Raw genomic sequence first — 16,161 nt, 5'->3', positions numbered from 1 at the left:
ACAGAAATTAGTTGAAAACTTAACATCATTGTTCAAGCCATACCTCATAAAGAAACGTTTTTACAAATGCAAACTAGTATTTTAAAATCAGAGATCTTCCTCAGCATGGCAAGCAATAATAAAATAGTAGAAATTAGCAATTAATACTTGTTCTGGGTCTGGAAAGGGGGTCAACACACAACAGTATTTAACTATAACATACCTAAAGAATATTACTGCTCACTAAGGAAGTTTCCTCTGACCAATGGAAGTTAAGTGTTCACCATTTACTTGCAGTGCAAAGTAGTACTGGCTATACCAACGCAGTAGACTGCAACGTATAAAAGCTCACCTCACCCTGAACTATGTCCAAGGCAGACAGAAGCAGGCTCTGTGTCTGAATTTGTGTGCTGCTGTGCCCATGTTAACAAGCACACTTCAAGGCAGGATGTTTGCATGGGCTCACTATCGTCCAACAGTCAGCATGGCTTTTGGATCGAATCGGGTCGGTTTTAGCACAGGTAGAGTGAATTGTTGTCTGACTGCAACCCGATGTTGGACAAAGAGTTCCCAAGTGTTGACATTTTTGTATGTATTGATTTGTATCAACTGGCACCCTTTCATATGAAATATTATGTTCAAAGCGGGATGGGAGGCTGTGACAGCAGCACCTCTCAGTTCTACGTGGAAGCACTTAACCCACAGGGAAAGAACATGAGCAATTAATACTCAGAAACATCCCTGAATGCAGCACTAGACTCTAAGACATCCAGTTTTGTTGTTCTCTATAGCACACGCAACACAGGACTGAGATAAACGTCTTAGATAAGGATAGCATACTTGGTCCCTGTGTGAGTAAGGTAGGTAAATGAAGCCCATGGGGTTAGGACTCTAATTTGGAAAAGAAGGACAGCAAGAAAACGTGACAAGAGAAAGAAGAGGAAGATCTTTCTACGAATGAATGTCACTGACAAAGAATGAGGACTCGCTGCCATTATGGCTAATAAGTCCCTGTCTCACTGCTTTACATTTAGAAATGTAAGCTATAGGCAGAACTTTCTTTTTCAAGACAGCTGACTCTCAATGGATAACAAAAATCTTAATGGAAATAAGGAACTGTCACCACGGACATCAAAAGCCTATTATAAAGCTAGGACTTAAATGAGGCTAAAAAGATACCTGACCCACGCTAACATCAGAGCCGTTCTGAGGTATAAGAAAGGCCATCACAGTATAGCAACATTAATTCACCAAACAGACCTCTTCATGAATCCCATATTCTACGGTGAGTGCTAAAAAAAGTATTCTTTTTCTTTTGACCTTTTCTGTCTTTGAGCAAAAATCAAACGAAAAATAGGAAACCTAACTGCAGAGACAATGAAAATTATTATTGGTAAGCCAGTCATGGAAACATATTTTGGCTAATATGTTCGGTGTTTCTCCTTGCAGCAAGTAGTAAAAATATTTTAGCTCTAAGTTTTGTTACAGTATCTTTAGATTGTAACGCAAAACTATGTTATGTTCTGTTTTCATATTCCATCTTTGATTTGAAATGTCTGAAATGTACAGAAAATGTTACTGTTATTACCTGTTTAATCCAGTGGCGATATTCATTAACGCCAAAGGTTTTTTTCATCCAAAGGCCATAAATATAACCAGAGATTCCCTTCAGCACCCATTCATCTGACCTATAATAAGAAAGCAGCATGAATTATGGCACTTCAGAAGGTATTTTGTAAGGGATGGTATTTCTGACCAGCTCAAAAAAGCCACAAGTTTCAGCAAGTTATATAACTTCTCTAAGTCAATAGAGGTCTGATGAGCTGTGAACCCATTTATGTAACTTGGCACCTAGGTGGGACCGATAAAACTGAAGAGCCAGTGAAAACTGAACTTGTACCACAGAAGCCCAGATTAAAACATAAAAGCAAACTATTTCAACTGAAATAGAAACATGGCAGAAGTGGATAGATACGAAAGTTAAAACAACTGTTAATCTACATGATTAGCACGATTATCTTAATTTCTTGATAACCATATCAATGCAATGGTGAACGTTTGGAGAGCAAGTGGACAAAGTATATATCTCACAATCTGGTGGACACTCATTTAATTACCTCTTTAAATACTTCTTTAAAAGAGAGAAAAACACGGGGAAAAACCAGACCATGAACATGACCTAGAATCTGAAGCATAAAAATGACAGGTAGGTCATCACTTCACAGTTATTACTTCTCTGCTCAACAAGTACTTCCTGTGCAGGTTACATTTCTTCATCCAAAGTATCTGACAGAAATTCACTGATGATACAAGAGTCTCCTCTATAAATTTACAGGTGGCATAGCACACTACCACAGTCAGTAACAATAACCTCTGAGAGAAGACATGTTCAACCACTACAGTCTTTTGAACCTATATCTCATATTCCTCTTTCAAATAAAAATAAAAACAAAAACCCCTCATCCTCTTGGATTTTCATTTATTGAGCTGGTTTTATTACTCTTCCTTTTCTTCTACAGCTAGTTTTTCCACTTATTCTTCTGCTAAAATACAAAATGCAAATTAAAGTTTCAGTTTCCTAATTCTCCCCCATTTTCTAGAGAGTACAAAAGTAAAGTACTTACCAGGACATTCTGGATATAAAACATCCAAAAAACTGCTGGGCCAGGGCCTGTGCTAAGCACCTCCTCGTCAGTGGAGTTTCATCTATAATCATTGCGCTGTGCAAGAGATTTGTGCTGGACCGCCATAAAAAGAGAGTACCACAATATGAGCACAAGCTCAAAATCAAAAAAAAAACAAACCAACAGCAAAACAAAGACCTTATTTTAAGAGCCAAAACAAATAAAATAATTCTTTCACTAGCTTTCCAAGGAGATACTAACATCTTTATTTAATAACCTTTATCTAGACAGATCTCGTGCTATTTGCATATATATACACAACTTTTTCTGTAGAGTCAAAGTAACTGAGCTGGTGAAACTCTTTTGGGTTCATGGTACCTTCCCTCAGCTGAAGGAAAACAAAAACATTATTGAACATCTGCACTTAGGTCAATCTCAAATATTTCATGCACGGTGTTCAGAAAGAAAACCTCCGCCAATTTAAGATTCAAATCCAACTTCCCTATAATATGTGTAATTGGAAATGGTGTTAAAAGCTTGTAATGTCAACAAAACCCAGCTTTTTCAAACTAGGGAGCCCAAAACTCAGGCTATAAAAATAAAAGGAGCATCAGCTATTTCTCAACAGTCTTGGACCTAGAGTTTCTAAGCTCATGGATTTAGAAAGTGTGATTTTCTCAAATACTAACCTGAAAATACTCATGGATGCATAAGCAGCTACTTCAACATATGCTTCATCAATAAAAACAGTCTTGAAGCAGGAGTACGGATAGCGGCAGGTAAGAATCTCCTCGTAAAATTCAAATACCTCATGAAGGTATGATGTGGTGTGTTTGAGCAATGGGAGTAGTTGTGGTAAGCAAAAGTGAGTCACCTACAAAGGAAAAAATTTGGTATGGGATCAATGAATATATTCATAAATATCAAGTTTGTTATGCAATAGAAAAATAAGCAAAAACACAGCTGCCACAAATCTAACAGACAACAGTATTTTCAAGCTGTGATAACTGATGTGATGACTGATTTTTTTTTTTAAAAACAGCTAATATCTTTCACAAACAAGCATTTCCCACCAGTAAAATTTAACAGAATACCACGACTGACGACAAAAATCTAATGTTTGCCTTTGGATCAAATAAAGCGTAACTATTTCCGAGTATTTTCCTATCATGCTTTCAAAAGGGGAGTCTTTATGCCAGCCTGGTAACCTCCCAGGTCCATCCCTACCCAATCTGAAACTACAGCTGTAAATTTAAGTCACTGGACTTCAACATTATGGCAACGATCGGGTACAAACGCAAACCCTGTGTCCAACTTCGTTGAGAAGATTAGTTAACCGTGTAGAATTTATTTTCATCTACTGTCAACAGGATGGATTTAAACCTATTTTGAGATATATGTTGTTAACAACTCCAACTAAATCAGCCCGATGAATTCAGGCATAAGTGGAATTAGTACCCATTCAAAGGCTTTACTTTGGAAAAATTTAAATACAGGCATTATGAGACAAGTTTTACTACATATTTGTACAGACAGAGACAATATCTAGACATACCCATATTTGATCAATATACACAGGTATCAACATCAAAATAGTAACTAGCTCTTTACAAAAAAAGCAGACCTGTCTGAAGATAATTACCTCATGCATGTACGGATCAACAAGTATTTCAAAAGGTCCTATGGCCAGGGAGATGTTAGAAGCTGCAGTTGGAATAGCCAGCATGTAATGAAAAGTCTTCTTTCTCATATCGTGGGTATATACAGTTTCCACCAAATCTCCGTTTGAAACGGCCACCATTGCAGCATCCACAGTATACTCAAGTTTCCAGGTACACAACTCAGAATATGAATCAACACAAGGAAACCAAAACCTAGGGAAATCAGGATGGGGGAAAAATGGTTAACAATTATGCTTCTATTGCACAGATGATTTTTCTCTCAGTTTCCAAACTACATCCTTAAACACTGTGAATGCTGACATACTCCCACTACATGGCAGTATGTATTACTGACTTTACAGAGCACTGCAAATTTCCTTGCCACTACCTCCTGCTGAGCTATAATGACTAGAAATCCTAATTACTACTAATCATTAGATGCTATTTCACACTGGTGAACTCCTTTCAAGCACAAGTTTTTGAATGTTCAACATTACAAGAACTCAGGGAAATTGTATTTTCTACGCTTTGAGATTAAATAGGAAATGTAGTCTGGCATTCAAAGACAGTGTTCTTACCTTGTAGAATTTTGATAACCACATGAGAAGACATGAGCACCTCTTTCTGCCATGCTGCCCTCCATATTAGGTACCACAAAATGAAGACCTCCTTTTGGCTGGTCCAGAGAAAAGTTTATATGCACCTTTAGGACTTTTAACTCTGCAGCACCAAGACAGAAATTAGAGTAAATACATAACTTACAAGAAAGTTATTTCAGAATAATCATTCAGTTTTAGCCTATTGGTATTTCAAGATGATGTGTTTACTTCATTCTCATGGGCGTACAGGTTCACTTTACAAAGCAGAAAAGAAGACCTTACAAAACTGAGACCTCTTAGGCTTAACTTACAGAATTTGAATTTATGAGAATTTTTATTAATTGATAAAAACAGCAATTGGATTTACACTTAATCTCCCTATTCCTGGATAGTAAAGAATCTTTATACAGTTATTACACCCTTACCATGATCTCATTTGTACCTTGCTGAAAGAATTCTTTACAAAAACTGCACATAACAGGCACATTCTTAAAAGATGTGTTATTGTCATTTGCAGTCTCTTAAAACCTCTTATTATTGTTAAAGCTTTTCCTGTAACTGAAGTGTCTTTGCTTTGGTTTAGTTTCACAGAAATCTCACCTATGAATAGACTGGCAAGAAAAGAAATTCAAGTATATGGTGAAATTTAGCCAACAAGTCTCACCATATTTTAACATTCAAACTTGGGAAAGAAAAACTATACCTGTTGAATATACCCTTCTAGGCTTGCAAGTAACACAACAGAAACAAACAAAAACTAAACTGACAAGCGTCTTTCCCAGTAAGATGCAACTGACAACACTGCGCGATGCAGCTTCGTGACAGTTGATTTTTCCTCCATTTTCCCAGAAATCAACAGGAGAAACAGATAAAACCACGTAAGAAAATGAACACAAGAAATTAACTGGAGAGTGACTTGTTAGAACAGTTGTTCTGGGATCTAGTATTTCAGTTTATAAAGTCATCTCCTTGTCACTATGGAATCAATCTTAAGACAACCATTCTTGAAAGTAACATAGCTTTATAAACAACATGTAAGCAGACAGATCCTTGTAAATTATTTTCTTTGTTGACTCACGTATATTGTAAGCAGCTTTAAATGGTTATAATTTAGCACCCAATTTACTCCATTATGCCCACATCCTCCTGTATACTTTTGAGCTCATGACCACCCCAGTTTGTTTGTAAAGGGTGTTGCAAATATTTCTCCATATTACCAAGAAGCATGAAGGTATTTTTCAGTCTTCAGCTGGAAAGACGTGTGAGGAAAAAGAAAACAGTAATCACCATCTCATAAAATAATGTAAAGCTATTTCTATTTATTTAAATCTAGTATCTTCCTATGGAAACTCACAGCTAACAGTTCTGTGGCATCTTAAAGTTAAGCTTTTTCTATATGGTCTCTTTACTTTACCATCAACATGTTTCCACAACTCCGAGGGAACCTTAATGCAGAGTTCGCCGTTTCCAGCATCTGGGTCCACAGCACTGACTGCAGCAGCATAGGCATTGGAAAAATAGTTGAGGTTCCTCCTGTCAGAAATAGCCATTTAATTCTTAAAGTATACGCTGAGCTACAAAAAAACCCACAACTTTTAAAGTGATATGATTTCTATATGGAATTTCATGGTGCATGTTTAATCAAGTATTTTGTTCTGTTTTTAAAGGAGTAGGGGGTAGAAGGAAAAGCATCTTTTAGCCCCCAGAAACAATTTTTAAAAAGTTACACTCATTCATGTATTTAGGATGCAGACATAAATTGCTGTAGTCAGGCTGCAGCTGTTTAAGTGACGATTAGCTGTTAAGTGACTGCACGTCTCATTCCAAAGTAATACCATTACCTCAGTTGTGACTTCGAACTGTTTTCTATTGAAATGAGCAGGAAAATGGATGTGTCCACTGTCGTAGCTGATACAAGCAGAATGCTATCTTATTATTATTATAATTATACTCAGATACTGGAAGATCCACCATCAAGTTCAGTAATGACCTTGCTTTTGCATCTTTATGCTACAACTTTCATACTCTTTCAAAATGGATTTTTAAAGTCTGTAAAACACAGGCATTGACATCTATCTTAACTCTAATCCCCTCGTAAACACAGTCCTTCAAAAGTTTGAAGATTTCTACCCCAGGTGAAAGTGTTTCAGTTACTCATCACCTTTCCTTTCAGAAGAATCCTGAGCATTTAGCTGTGTACCACGGGAGAAACCGGCAACTGTGGGGGCAGAGCTGCAATCGAGCATAATGCTATCTGCGGCATTGCTGCACCACAATAGAGTGAATTAACTTGTGGCTGTGGGCTCCATCCTTCCATGGAATCTGAAGTTCACGCAGAGCAGACATGATCTCATTTCAGGATTTTACTTTCTTTCATCTAACCACTCTCTGTTCACCACCCACAGAGAAAACAGCGTTCAACCCAAATTACAGTACCTTACTTGGAAGAATGAAGGGTAATTAACTATGCCAGGATCATCCTAGAAGTCTAGGTAAGTCAAATGCCACACTTATATTCCCAGCCTTCCCCATCTGAAAAATGTAGCTAAGTACTGAAATATATTGAGAACATATTTTCATGCAATTCTTGATCTTTGGCAATAATAGCGCACACATTCCCTGGCACCACGACCAAGACTGGGAATGTCAGGAGCACTAAACTTGTCTACTTTGCTTGGAAGCTGCTGAAAATAGGACATTAATAGTAAATGGGAGCATGTTAATACAGAAACACCCAAATCACAAGTTTTAATATATAGCCATGATTTCTTTTTTCATAGCTGAAGTGCACCTAAAGATAGGGTATTATACAGTGTAACAGCAACAAGTTTTAAAAACACAAGGTTGAACTTGCTGTAACTTTCATTACGGTTCCAGAACAATTCAAACCAGCTGAAACTCAAGCTGATGCTCTTTGTCCCCATCTTTGCCACTCATTCCTGCTTCCTCCCTCATTAAGGATACTATAGCTCATGTGACCCTGCGGTGATGTGATTGGAAGTGCTAAATGGGGAAAAAACAGTCTTTTTTGGCAGTCTGCTTTGGGTTGGTCTAGCTCCCTGATCTGATACGCTGAGCGCTCAGAGAAGTGCCCATGCTGAGGCATGGGAGACTGGCAGGGACATCAGGACCCGCCCAAGGGATGCAGCTTTAAGCTGACTTGAAACAGTATCCTAAGAAGGCAAATAATTATCAGTGGAAAAAAAGTCTTTAAAAAATATTGTATGGCTGAAAACTATCTTAGCAATTACAAGAAATTAGTTACAGAAAACAACAGTAACATTTCTGTTAGATTCTCCAGTCTCAAAGTTTTCCATTTCAATGTAAACTGGTTCTGGGGGACTCCTTTCTAACACATCTGTAAGAATTTTTTCCAAGTTTGAGTCTCGTGATGAACTTGTGGTTACATTTTAAACATCAATGGGTTCGTAGACAGGAAAAGGTTATGATTTTATGACACAAAAGGTAGACTCCACAGGGCTTAGCATTTAATGGGAAACAGTCTATTCCGATATTTCTATTTTTGTGAAGTGTTCCAGTTCAAAGGGGTGATTCATTGTAAAAGGAATCCATTAAAGACTTGGTACCACGAATTAATCTTTTCATAGGTTAAACTATTCTCAAACTGGATGTGGCCATTTTAACAAAAACAGAGCACGAGCCAAAAGTTACAGGCCAAGAAATAAACGTAAGTTTTCCTAGTGGTAAGCACAGATTGACAATGAAAAAGTAATATGCATTCATGTTTTTTCCGGGTAGAGACACGTTTTATTATCAGAATTGACCCAAAAGCCTGCTAGTTACAGCCCAAGTGCATGCTTGCTGACTGACTAGAAAGGAGTGATCTCGTAGAGACTTTTTTTAAAGCTACTCATCAATTCCAAATATCTCCACATCAACTTTTTATAGCATCTCTCCTACTAGTGGCAGCAATGCTACATAACTTTATGCTGTGCAAATGTACAGTTTACTGGGGTTTTCTCATATTGACAGAGTCAAGAGAGTGACAGTTTACAAGGAAAGGAGGGAAGAAGGGGGCAACAGAGGTGTCTAACGTTACAGCAACAGTCCTAAAAGACCCAAACAGACATGCTCCAACACTGTCTGCAGGTTGGAAGCAGTCTCTGCAAGATTTCCAACTCCTCCTTAAATGTATGGGCTAAACGGGATTCTCTGCCACCTTGTGTACACAGGGAAAAACTATACCATTTTTTTATACCTATTTTATACCTAACTTCTGTTCAGTCAGGCAGAAACTGACCTTCTTAAGCTAATCCATCTATACCAGTATCAAAAAGCTGTGATGTCCTGAAGACTCAAGAAGAAATTACAAGATTGAAGACTGACATACAACACTTAAATGGGAGTGTTATCTCAATGGTGTTTTGGGACCCATGGACAAACTAGCAATGGCATCCAAGCTGAAAACATACTTAATGTACTCATTAAAGTTTTCTAACGTTTTCTACAGAACTTACTAACTTCTAATTATCTTTCTAGTGAGTTTTTTGTTACTCAGCAGAAGTGACAATATAAAAGATTAAAAAAATTGTTCCACCTTCTACTACACCAGAACTGTAAAGTGACAGAAAGCATGTCAATAACTTTTGCAGTAGGAGATAAAAAACAGAAGTATTACTTGAACTGAAAAAAAGTTGAATTCCAGACTTAGAGACAAAACTGATCTGACAAAAAATGTCACACAAAAAAACCAGCAGAGAATTTCTTCATCAAGAGACAGAAACAATTTCAGCTGGCTTTGATTGTATTTCACAGATAAAGCTCTCTTTAATCTTGACTTTCTCAACCCTTTTAAAGTTCCTGCATGCCTAAATTTGTACAACATAAACAACAAACATTTAACCACTTCACTTGACCTTCATCTCATATCAGTGAACATAACATCTCAAGTCATAAATGCTGGAGCAAGTCTTCCCACAGAAATAATTACAGTGGCTTTAGATATAGAATTTTTCATTTTTAATTGAATTCTGTTGCTAACTGGTGGAGCAAGAGGTCTTTAAAATATTTTACCTTTGACAAAGAAGGTAAGAACGTGCCCATTAAAGTAAAAACTTTTTCTACATAGTTTATATTTTTCTTTTAGAAATCAACATGTAACAAACCAAAAGCATCATCAAAAACGAGAAAAATATTTGGACATAAAACCTTAACAGTTAAACTAATTTTTTATTTGCTATACATCACAGGAAAGAGTAAAGTTTTAAATCTATTGATTTTAAATAAACAGGTTGCCAAGATACATCTTAATTTCACATTTACTAGTTTAACAGACTACTAAAGAAAGCCCTGCAAAAAGTAACTATCCCTGAAACATTAGAAACAAAATCTGATGACTAATCTGTGTTGTGCTTGAAATTGATATACCTAGTTCGTCTACACAGGTACAAACGACATTCTCTCTAGATGCTCAGCAGAGCAAAAAACTGATTGGATCCAAAGGCCAAACCACAACTGTTTCTAGAAGCAGTTCCTTGTAATGAAGGGTAGAAGAAAGCTACCGGCAAATTCTTTTTGGCTGTACAAATTTTAGAATTTTTAGATTTCTTGAATTTGTTCATGATCTTAAGAGCACAATGCTGTATTTAATCAAAACATCGTGCTCAATACCAGATCGTGACCATTTATTTCAGTAAAAAAAAAATACACATCTCAACACAGTACTTCATAATATACGCAGTCTTTGACTTCTGAGATAAAGAAATCAGGCATCCTAGCAGTTTGTGAAGAACATTTGGTGACCTCTGTCTTTCAAATGTATGAATAACACAGGAGTTATTTAACACAGAGACTTTCTGCAAGTTCTTATGGCAATGTAAAAACCTGCACCAGTGAAAACCACAGGCTGCTCTCACCCTATGTGAGTGTTTCACTTCGCATGCCTTGTCCTTACATGTCATTCAGAATTTTTTCACTGGTATCTCTCCCGATCCCTTACTTAAAAAAAATATGGAGTGCTTTAAATTAAAAGATTCTGCAAACTGCATTCAACCAAACCAACCAGAAAAAAAATATGTGAAAACATGAACATAAGTTTCAGTAAAGACAAAAGAATAAACTTTGTGAACACGTTTACCCATTATGTTCTTTTACTGAAGAACAGAAGGATCAGATTTTTATCAGTTTCTTCCCATATCATTTCCTCAAAACGTGGAAAACTGTATGTTTTTAAACTTGCTCTTCAATAACAGATAGAGAGAAAATTTGAAACTTCTTTCAAATTTTCAAGTTATAGTTTTGATAACATTTTAGGACTTAGACCCTAATCTATGATGTTAATAAATAATGAGCGTTTGATTGAGGTTATTTTAAATTTTTGAGCTTTACCTTCTAGCTCTTCAGAACAATTAGAATCTACCCTGCTTCACCCGATGAGGATTTTAAATTTCTGACTTAATAATACCACCACCAACAACAAAATCAAGTCACAAAACTGACAGGAACTGCTTAATAGACTCAAGTGGTTCAGCGTCAGGACAACATTTCAGAACTCCCATATCTAGATCAGTGTCTTACATAAATGAACGTTACATTAGCAAACTGAATTCCTGAAACTCTTACATACATGATGAATATAGGAATAGAGAGCATCATAAATAAGAAGCTCAAGTTCAAAGATGGGTGACTTGGTATAAAACTTGGTTTGATTTCTGGGTGGTCCTGTGTAGAGCCAGAAGTTGGACTTGATGATCCTCGTGGGTCCCTTCCAACTCAGGGTATTTTACAGTTCTTCAAAAAAATAGCACTTGAACCCCAGTAACTTAAGAACAAAAGATATCCTAATACTCTAGCTTTCAGAGAATTTAAAAATCAGGTTTAACCTGAAAAATAAGATGGGATGAGAAACATCTCAAAGACTCTAGTCATTAAGGCAACAAGCAACCCTCTTATAGATCTAGCTACACGGTTTGAGAATGTCACTGTTCACACAAATCTAAGCAGCAGAACTGTAGGTTAGCTAGTTCAGATCTGTCTTCATCAGGCACGTGAGTTAACGAAGGTGGTTATCACCTCTGAAGCTGCTTACTGAGCTTTCTCCATCTTCTTGGCTAGGAGATCTCTCAGAGCAATCACTCTGGGGACACCAGGGTATACAAAAACTGTCTGACGGATAGTAATAAGCATCTTAATTTAGAAATCCAGTAGTTAACCTTATACAGTTGCACGATTTGCCTTATTGCTATAGTTTGTTTGAAAGTAATAAACTAATGCTACAAAAAACTACTTGGAGATATTAGTAACATAAGAAACAATGCTTACAAAAACTTGTTAGGAAATTGGGAAATATTGGGAAACATTTAAGAACTTTGATCCCATATTCACTGGGAAGGACCATCCGAATCTGACATTACACATGATCATTTGTCCTGCAAAATTGTTCTGATTTTTATCATCATTTTTAACATAATAGTTTTTGTCTACATAATATTACACTGCTGCAACCTAAGTGATTTAAGCAACTGTGCTGAAGTTTAAAAAAAAAAAAGGGCAATCCTATCACATGCAACTCTCGTATGAATTTTGTTACACCACTGTAAAACATTCTCCACGAGAGTATGAACAAATGTTATTGGCACAATAACGTCACCATTTTCTCTTTAAATAAACGAGCACATAAGATGTCCATAGATGAAGCTTATATCTGAAGTCTATCAAAGATAAAAACATTTCAGCCAAAGATATTCTCTGGCTGTGGAAAAAATCCAAACACAGAAGGACAATTTCCTAAAGCACTGAGACCACTAGTGGCATCCTACCACTTCTTTCCCATAAAGTACTTAAAAAAAAAAAAAAAAAAGCGATACTTTGACAAAACCATACAAAGAAATGTTAGACAAAGAAATTCTAAAGAATAACCTAAGAGTCAAAATTATAGTCAAAAAACTTTCCCAGAAATAAGTCACCACAACAAAAGTTAATTGTTTTGATAGAAACTTACGTTGTTATTAGGAAATCACCAGGTAAAACTAGCCAGTATAAAATAGGTCATGCTTCACAACAAGAGAAAACACTGCATCTGCAAGGTTTTAAATACATCACTTACTGCTTTGACTCATGGTGACACACCTCCAGTGTTGGATCATTATAGATGAATGCTGCTTCTAAGTCATTGACTCTTACTCTGTAAATGCGGCACTGTTTACTGTTCAGTTTGATTCTATTCAGGTTTGCAACCGTGGGAAATATTGTCAGTTCCACATAACCCTATGAAAACACAAATCAAAGCCTTCTATAAAGTCTTTATCAGTTCACAATGTAAAGATATTTAAAAAAAAATCTAATGCATTTTCAGAGGAAAATCACAGGTAAAAACTAATGTTATATATAAAAATGAAATTGTTTTCCCCTTGTAGATGTTTAAATACGTTTTTTTCATATCATTTAACAGGTGAATTTCCCCAGTTGTGAAATAAACAAATAAATAACGATAGAAAACAGAACTTCAAAATACTTATTTTACTGGAAATTATTTGCCTCTACTGACTAGATTTCAAGTTACTACCACCCTTTCTTCCATCACCATGTTTTAGGTTTTGCCATCTAAGCTTGAGACAATGACTCTTAAAACCTAAGCAGAATCTATGTACTCACACATCTAAATTCACAAAAAGTCTCGGCAACTTGAGGCCCAAAATCATGAACGTCTCTCTTCAAGCCTCCAATGAACTCACATATAAGCTACTAAAAGCTATAACTCCATCCTTAACACCAACTAATGCTGTTAAAAGTTAATTCTTAATTGCAAGTTGTTTTGCAATGCTATTTTCTCTTAGAAAGCTCTTCCTCACAGAGGTTCAAGTATTCACTATTATAAGGCATCTAATCTTAGGCATCTCTAGGAATGACAGACTTATGAAAAGCACCAGTTAAGAAAGCATAAAATATAAAGAAGCTGAAGAACACAATCAGCTTATGCATGCAGTTGCTCCCTCTAAAATCATGAAGAAAATACAGACTTCCCATTTCTACTTTCGTATTTTATTAAAAAAAATACTTACAACAACAGATTTTCTCTGAAAATTTATGTTGTTGATACAAACTACCTGGTGAGTCGTGCTGGAAGAAAAAAATAATTTAAAATAAGTAAGGTTTTGCATAATTACAAGTATTTTAAATAATATTTCAACCCATTTATAAAAACAAAGAGATCATATGGTATGTATGTATGTATAGATACATTCTACACAGAGCATATACTTGTAAAAGTAGAATTAATGATGGTCTAAGTCTCTTACGTAAGTGGTCCAAAACAAATAATGAGTATACGTAGCACGCAAGGTCAAAAAAGTTGCAATAAACTCAAAGGGTAGTGTAAGAACAAATATTACTAATAACAGAAAAAGATAACAGCACAGTTTTTGAACATCACATAATAGTACGTAAAAATATGGTTTTACTAATAGTTTGAAATCAAGTTCTAACACTTTAGTGATGCACAGCAGTGGAAATGGCATGCAGCCATAACATTTGCGATCAGAGACGTGTGGAACATCTATCTGGGAAGTTGCTTCTCATACATAATTCATATAAGTGGGTACTATACATTAAAAAAAGTATGTATTTTTACTATTAGTATAAAAATATTTTTTAAAATAATGGTAATAAATTAATCAAGATAGTATTTTAAACAAGTCAAATGCATTTACTTAAATTTTGAATTGTGTATTAGACCCACTGGTAAATAAAACTGATTTTACAAATGAGAGATAAAATAATAATTCCAACTTTTTTAAAACTTGAGAAGTTATCACTAATTTTTCTCTGTACTAGATGGGATCTTCACAGCACTTCAGAGTACTGACTCAAGACATAACCTTGTAATAATGCAACTTTTACGCCATGTCACACATTGTATGAACATACTCAAGTACCATGTGTATTAAAAAATGGCTTGGCTTCCAGCAACACAGCTTAATAAAAAAAATTCTACAAGAGAATGATGCAAGCCAGTATCCAATGATGAATTCAAATTGCCTACATACACATTAAAATGTGTATGATACTATCTGCAATTCTATTTAAAAATACATTTCTGTTGCAGATTTAATAATTCCATGACTTCTTTATAAAACAAAGGTGAAGATCCTCTGAAATCTGCAACCAATTTCTTTACAGCTAGGTTACAAACAAAATAACAACTGCGTAAAAATAATAATTTGCTTGACACAAATGTTTGCTTTTATTTATAAATGTACTTGGGTTCGTATACAGAAAAGGCCTGCAAGACTAAAAGGGCTTGACACAGCAGGAAGAATGAAACTTGACGGCATGATCTGTAGTGCTGATGCTGCGTGGAAAGATCTCTAAGCTCTGAAGAGCACAAGGTAAGTACGTTTGTATGGTGAGACTGGGGGCTTACAGACTCTGGCTACAAGATCACACAGTCAGACACAACCCTACAACATGAATTTTCTGAGAGCAAGCTACACTGTTAAGCCATAGCTCCAACCTTCTTAGGTGGACAATTACTGATCAGCCTGAGGACTGCTTCAAAATGCACGTTGCCCTCAAGCATAACAATTTTTTTAAAACTGGATACTTATAATTTATACGGTCTCGGGCTCTCGAATCCTTTGTCTCCTTTCTTCCTATTCATCCTGAAGAGCAGCACTAGGCACACACTGCTGTCAGACCGCCATCACCACCATCCCCGCTCGATGGGCCCTTCTCGTCGTGTCCCGCCGCTCCTGAGCGCTCATCTCCGCAGCGGATCCGCGCCTCCGGAGTCGAGCATCTTCGGCCGGCGCCGGCAGCACGGTTAGCCCACGACCAGCATCCAGCCTTCCTGCAGAGCCTCCCGGAGGCGACGCACGCACCCCTCACACAACGATACCGCTCCGGGGGCGCCGCTCGCTTGCTTCCCACAGGAGGGACGGAGCTCAGCCGAGACCCAGGGACCTTTCTGCGGTGAGGACAGGGCTGAGGAAGCCCCGCAGTGCCGGGACGGAGCCGGGGGGGCTGCAGGCGGTGCCCCCTCAGCAGCGCCGCCGCCGCGCCCCGCCGCTCCCCGCCTCAGCAGCGGCCGCCATTTTGTCGGCAGCCTTTAACCCCCGCCGGTTGAAAGGTCACGGCCGGCTCCCTCCGCGAACGCAAAGGCAGCTCGTTTTCCGAAACGGCGCCGCAATGCCCGTCGGAAACGGCCATAAGTGAGGGAAAAAATAATAAAAATGAAGAAAATAAAACTCGAGAAATAACCCCAGAGGCGTAAGGGGGGGGGGGGGGGGGGGAAATCGGGCACGGCCTAGCGCGCATGCGCGCTGCCCCCCCACCTCAGAA

General features: G+C 37.2%; 1 protein-coding gene across 1 annotated transcript in view; it reads right to left on the bottom strand.

Moving 5' to 3' along the window:
• The window catches only part of TAF2 (TATA-box binding protein associated factor 2), a 56,793-nt gene extending 40,717 nt beyond the window's left edge, over positions 1 to 16,076 (bottom strand). Inside the window, exons 1-9 of the mRNA XM_083823778.1 lie at positions 15,429 to 16,076; positions 13,884 to 13,938; positions 12,929 to 13,089; positions 6,278 to 6,396; positions 4,843 to 4,984; positions 4,246 to 4,477; positions 3,293 to 3,477; positions 2,604 to 2,717; positions 1,500 to 1,667 (exon numbers count right to left, since the gene is read on the bottom strand). Of these exons, the coding sequence (XP_083679904.1) occupies positions 1,500 to 1,667; positions 2,604 to 2,717; positions 3,293 to 3,477; positions 4,246 to 4,477; positions 4,843 to 4,984; positions 6,278 to 6,396; positions 12,929 to 13,089; positions 13,884 to 13,938; positions 15,429 to 15,481 (1,229 nt within the window). The 5' untranslated portion in view covers positions 15,482 to 16,076. The remainder of the gene's footprint in view (positions 1 to 1,499; positions 1,668 to 2,603; positions 2,718 to 3,292; positions 3,478 to 4,245; positions 4,478 to 4,842; positions 4,985 to 6,277; positions 6,397 to 12,928; positions 13,090 to 13,883; positions 13,939 to 15,428) is intronic.
• Positions 16,077 to 16,161: the final 85 nt, after the last annotated feature.

Source organism: Anser anser (genome assembly GCF_964211835.1).
Source record: "Anser anser genome assembly, chromosome: 2".
Lineage (NCBI taxonomy): Eukaryota > Metazoa > Chordata > Aves > Anseriformes > Anatidae > Anser > Anser anser.
The sequence above is the reverse complement of the archived record's forward strand: the minus strand, read 5'-3'. Positions and strand labels throughout refer to the sequence as shown.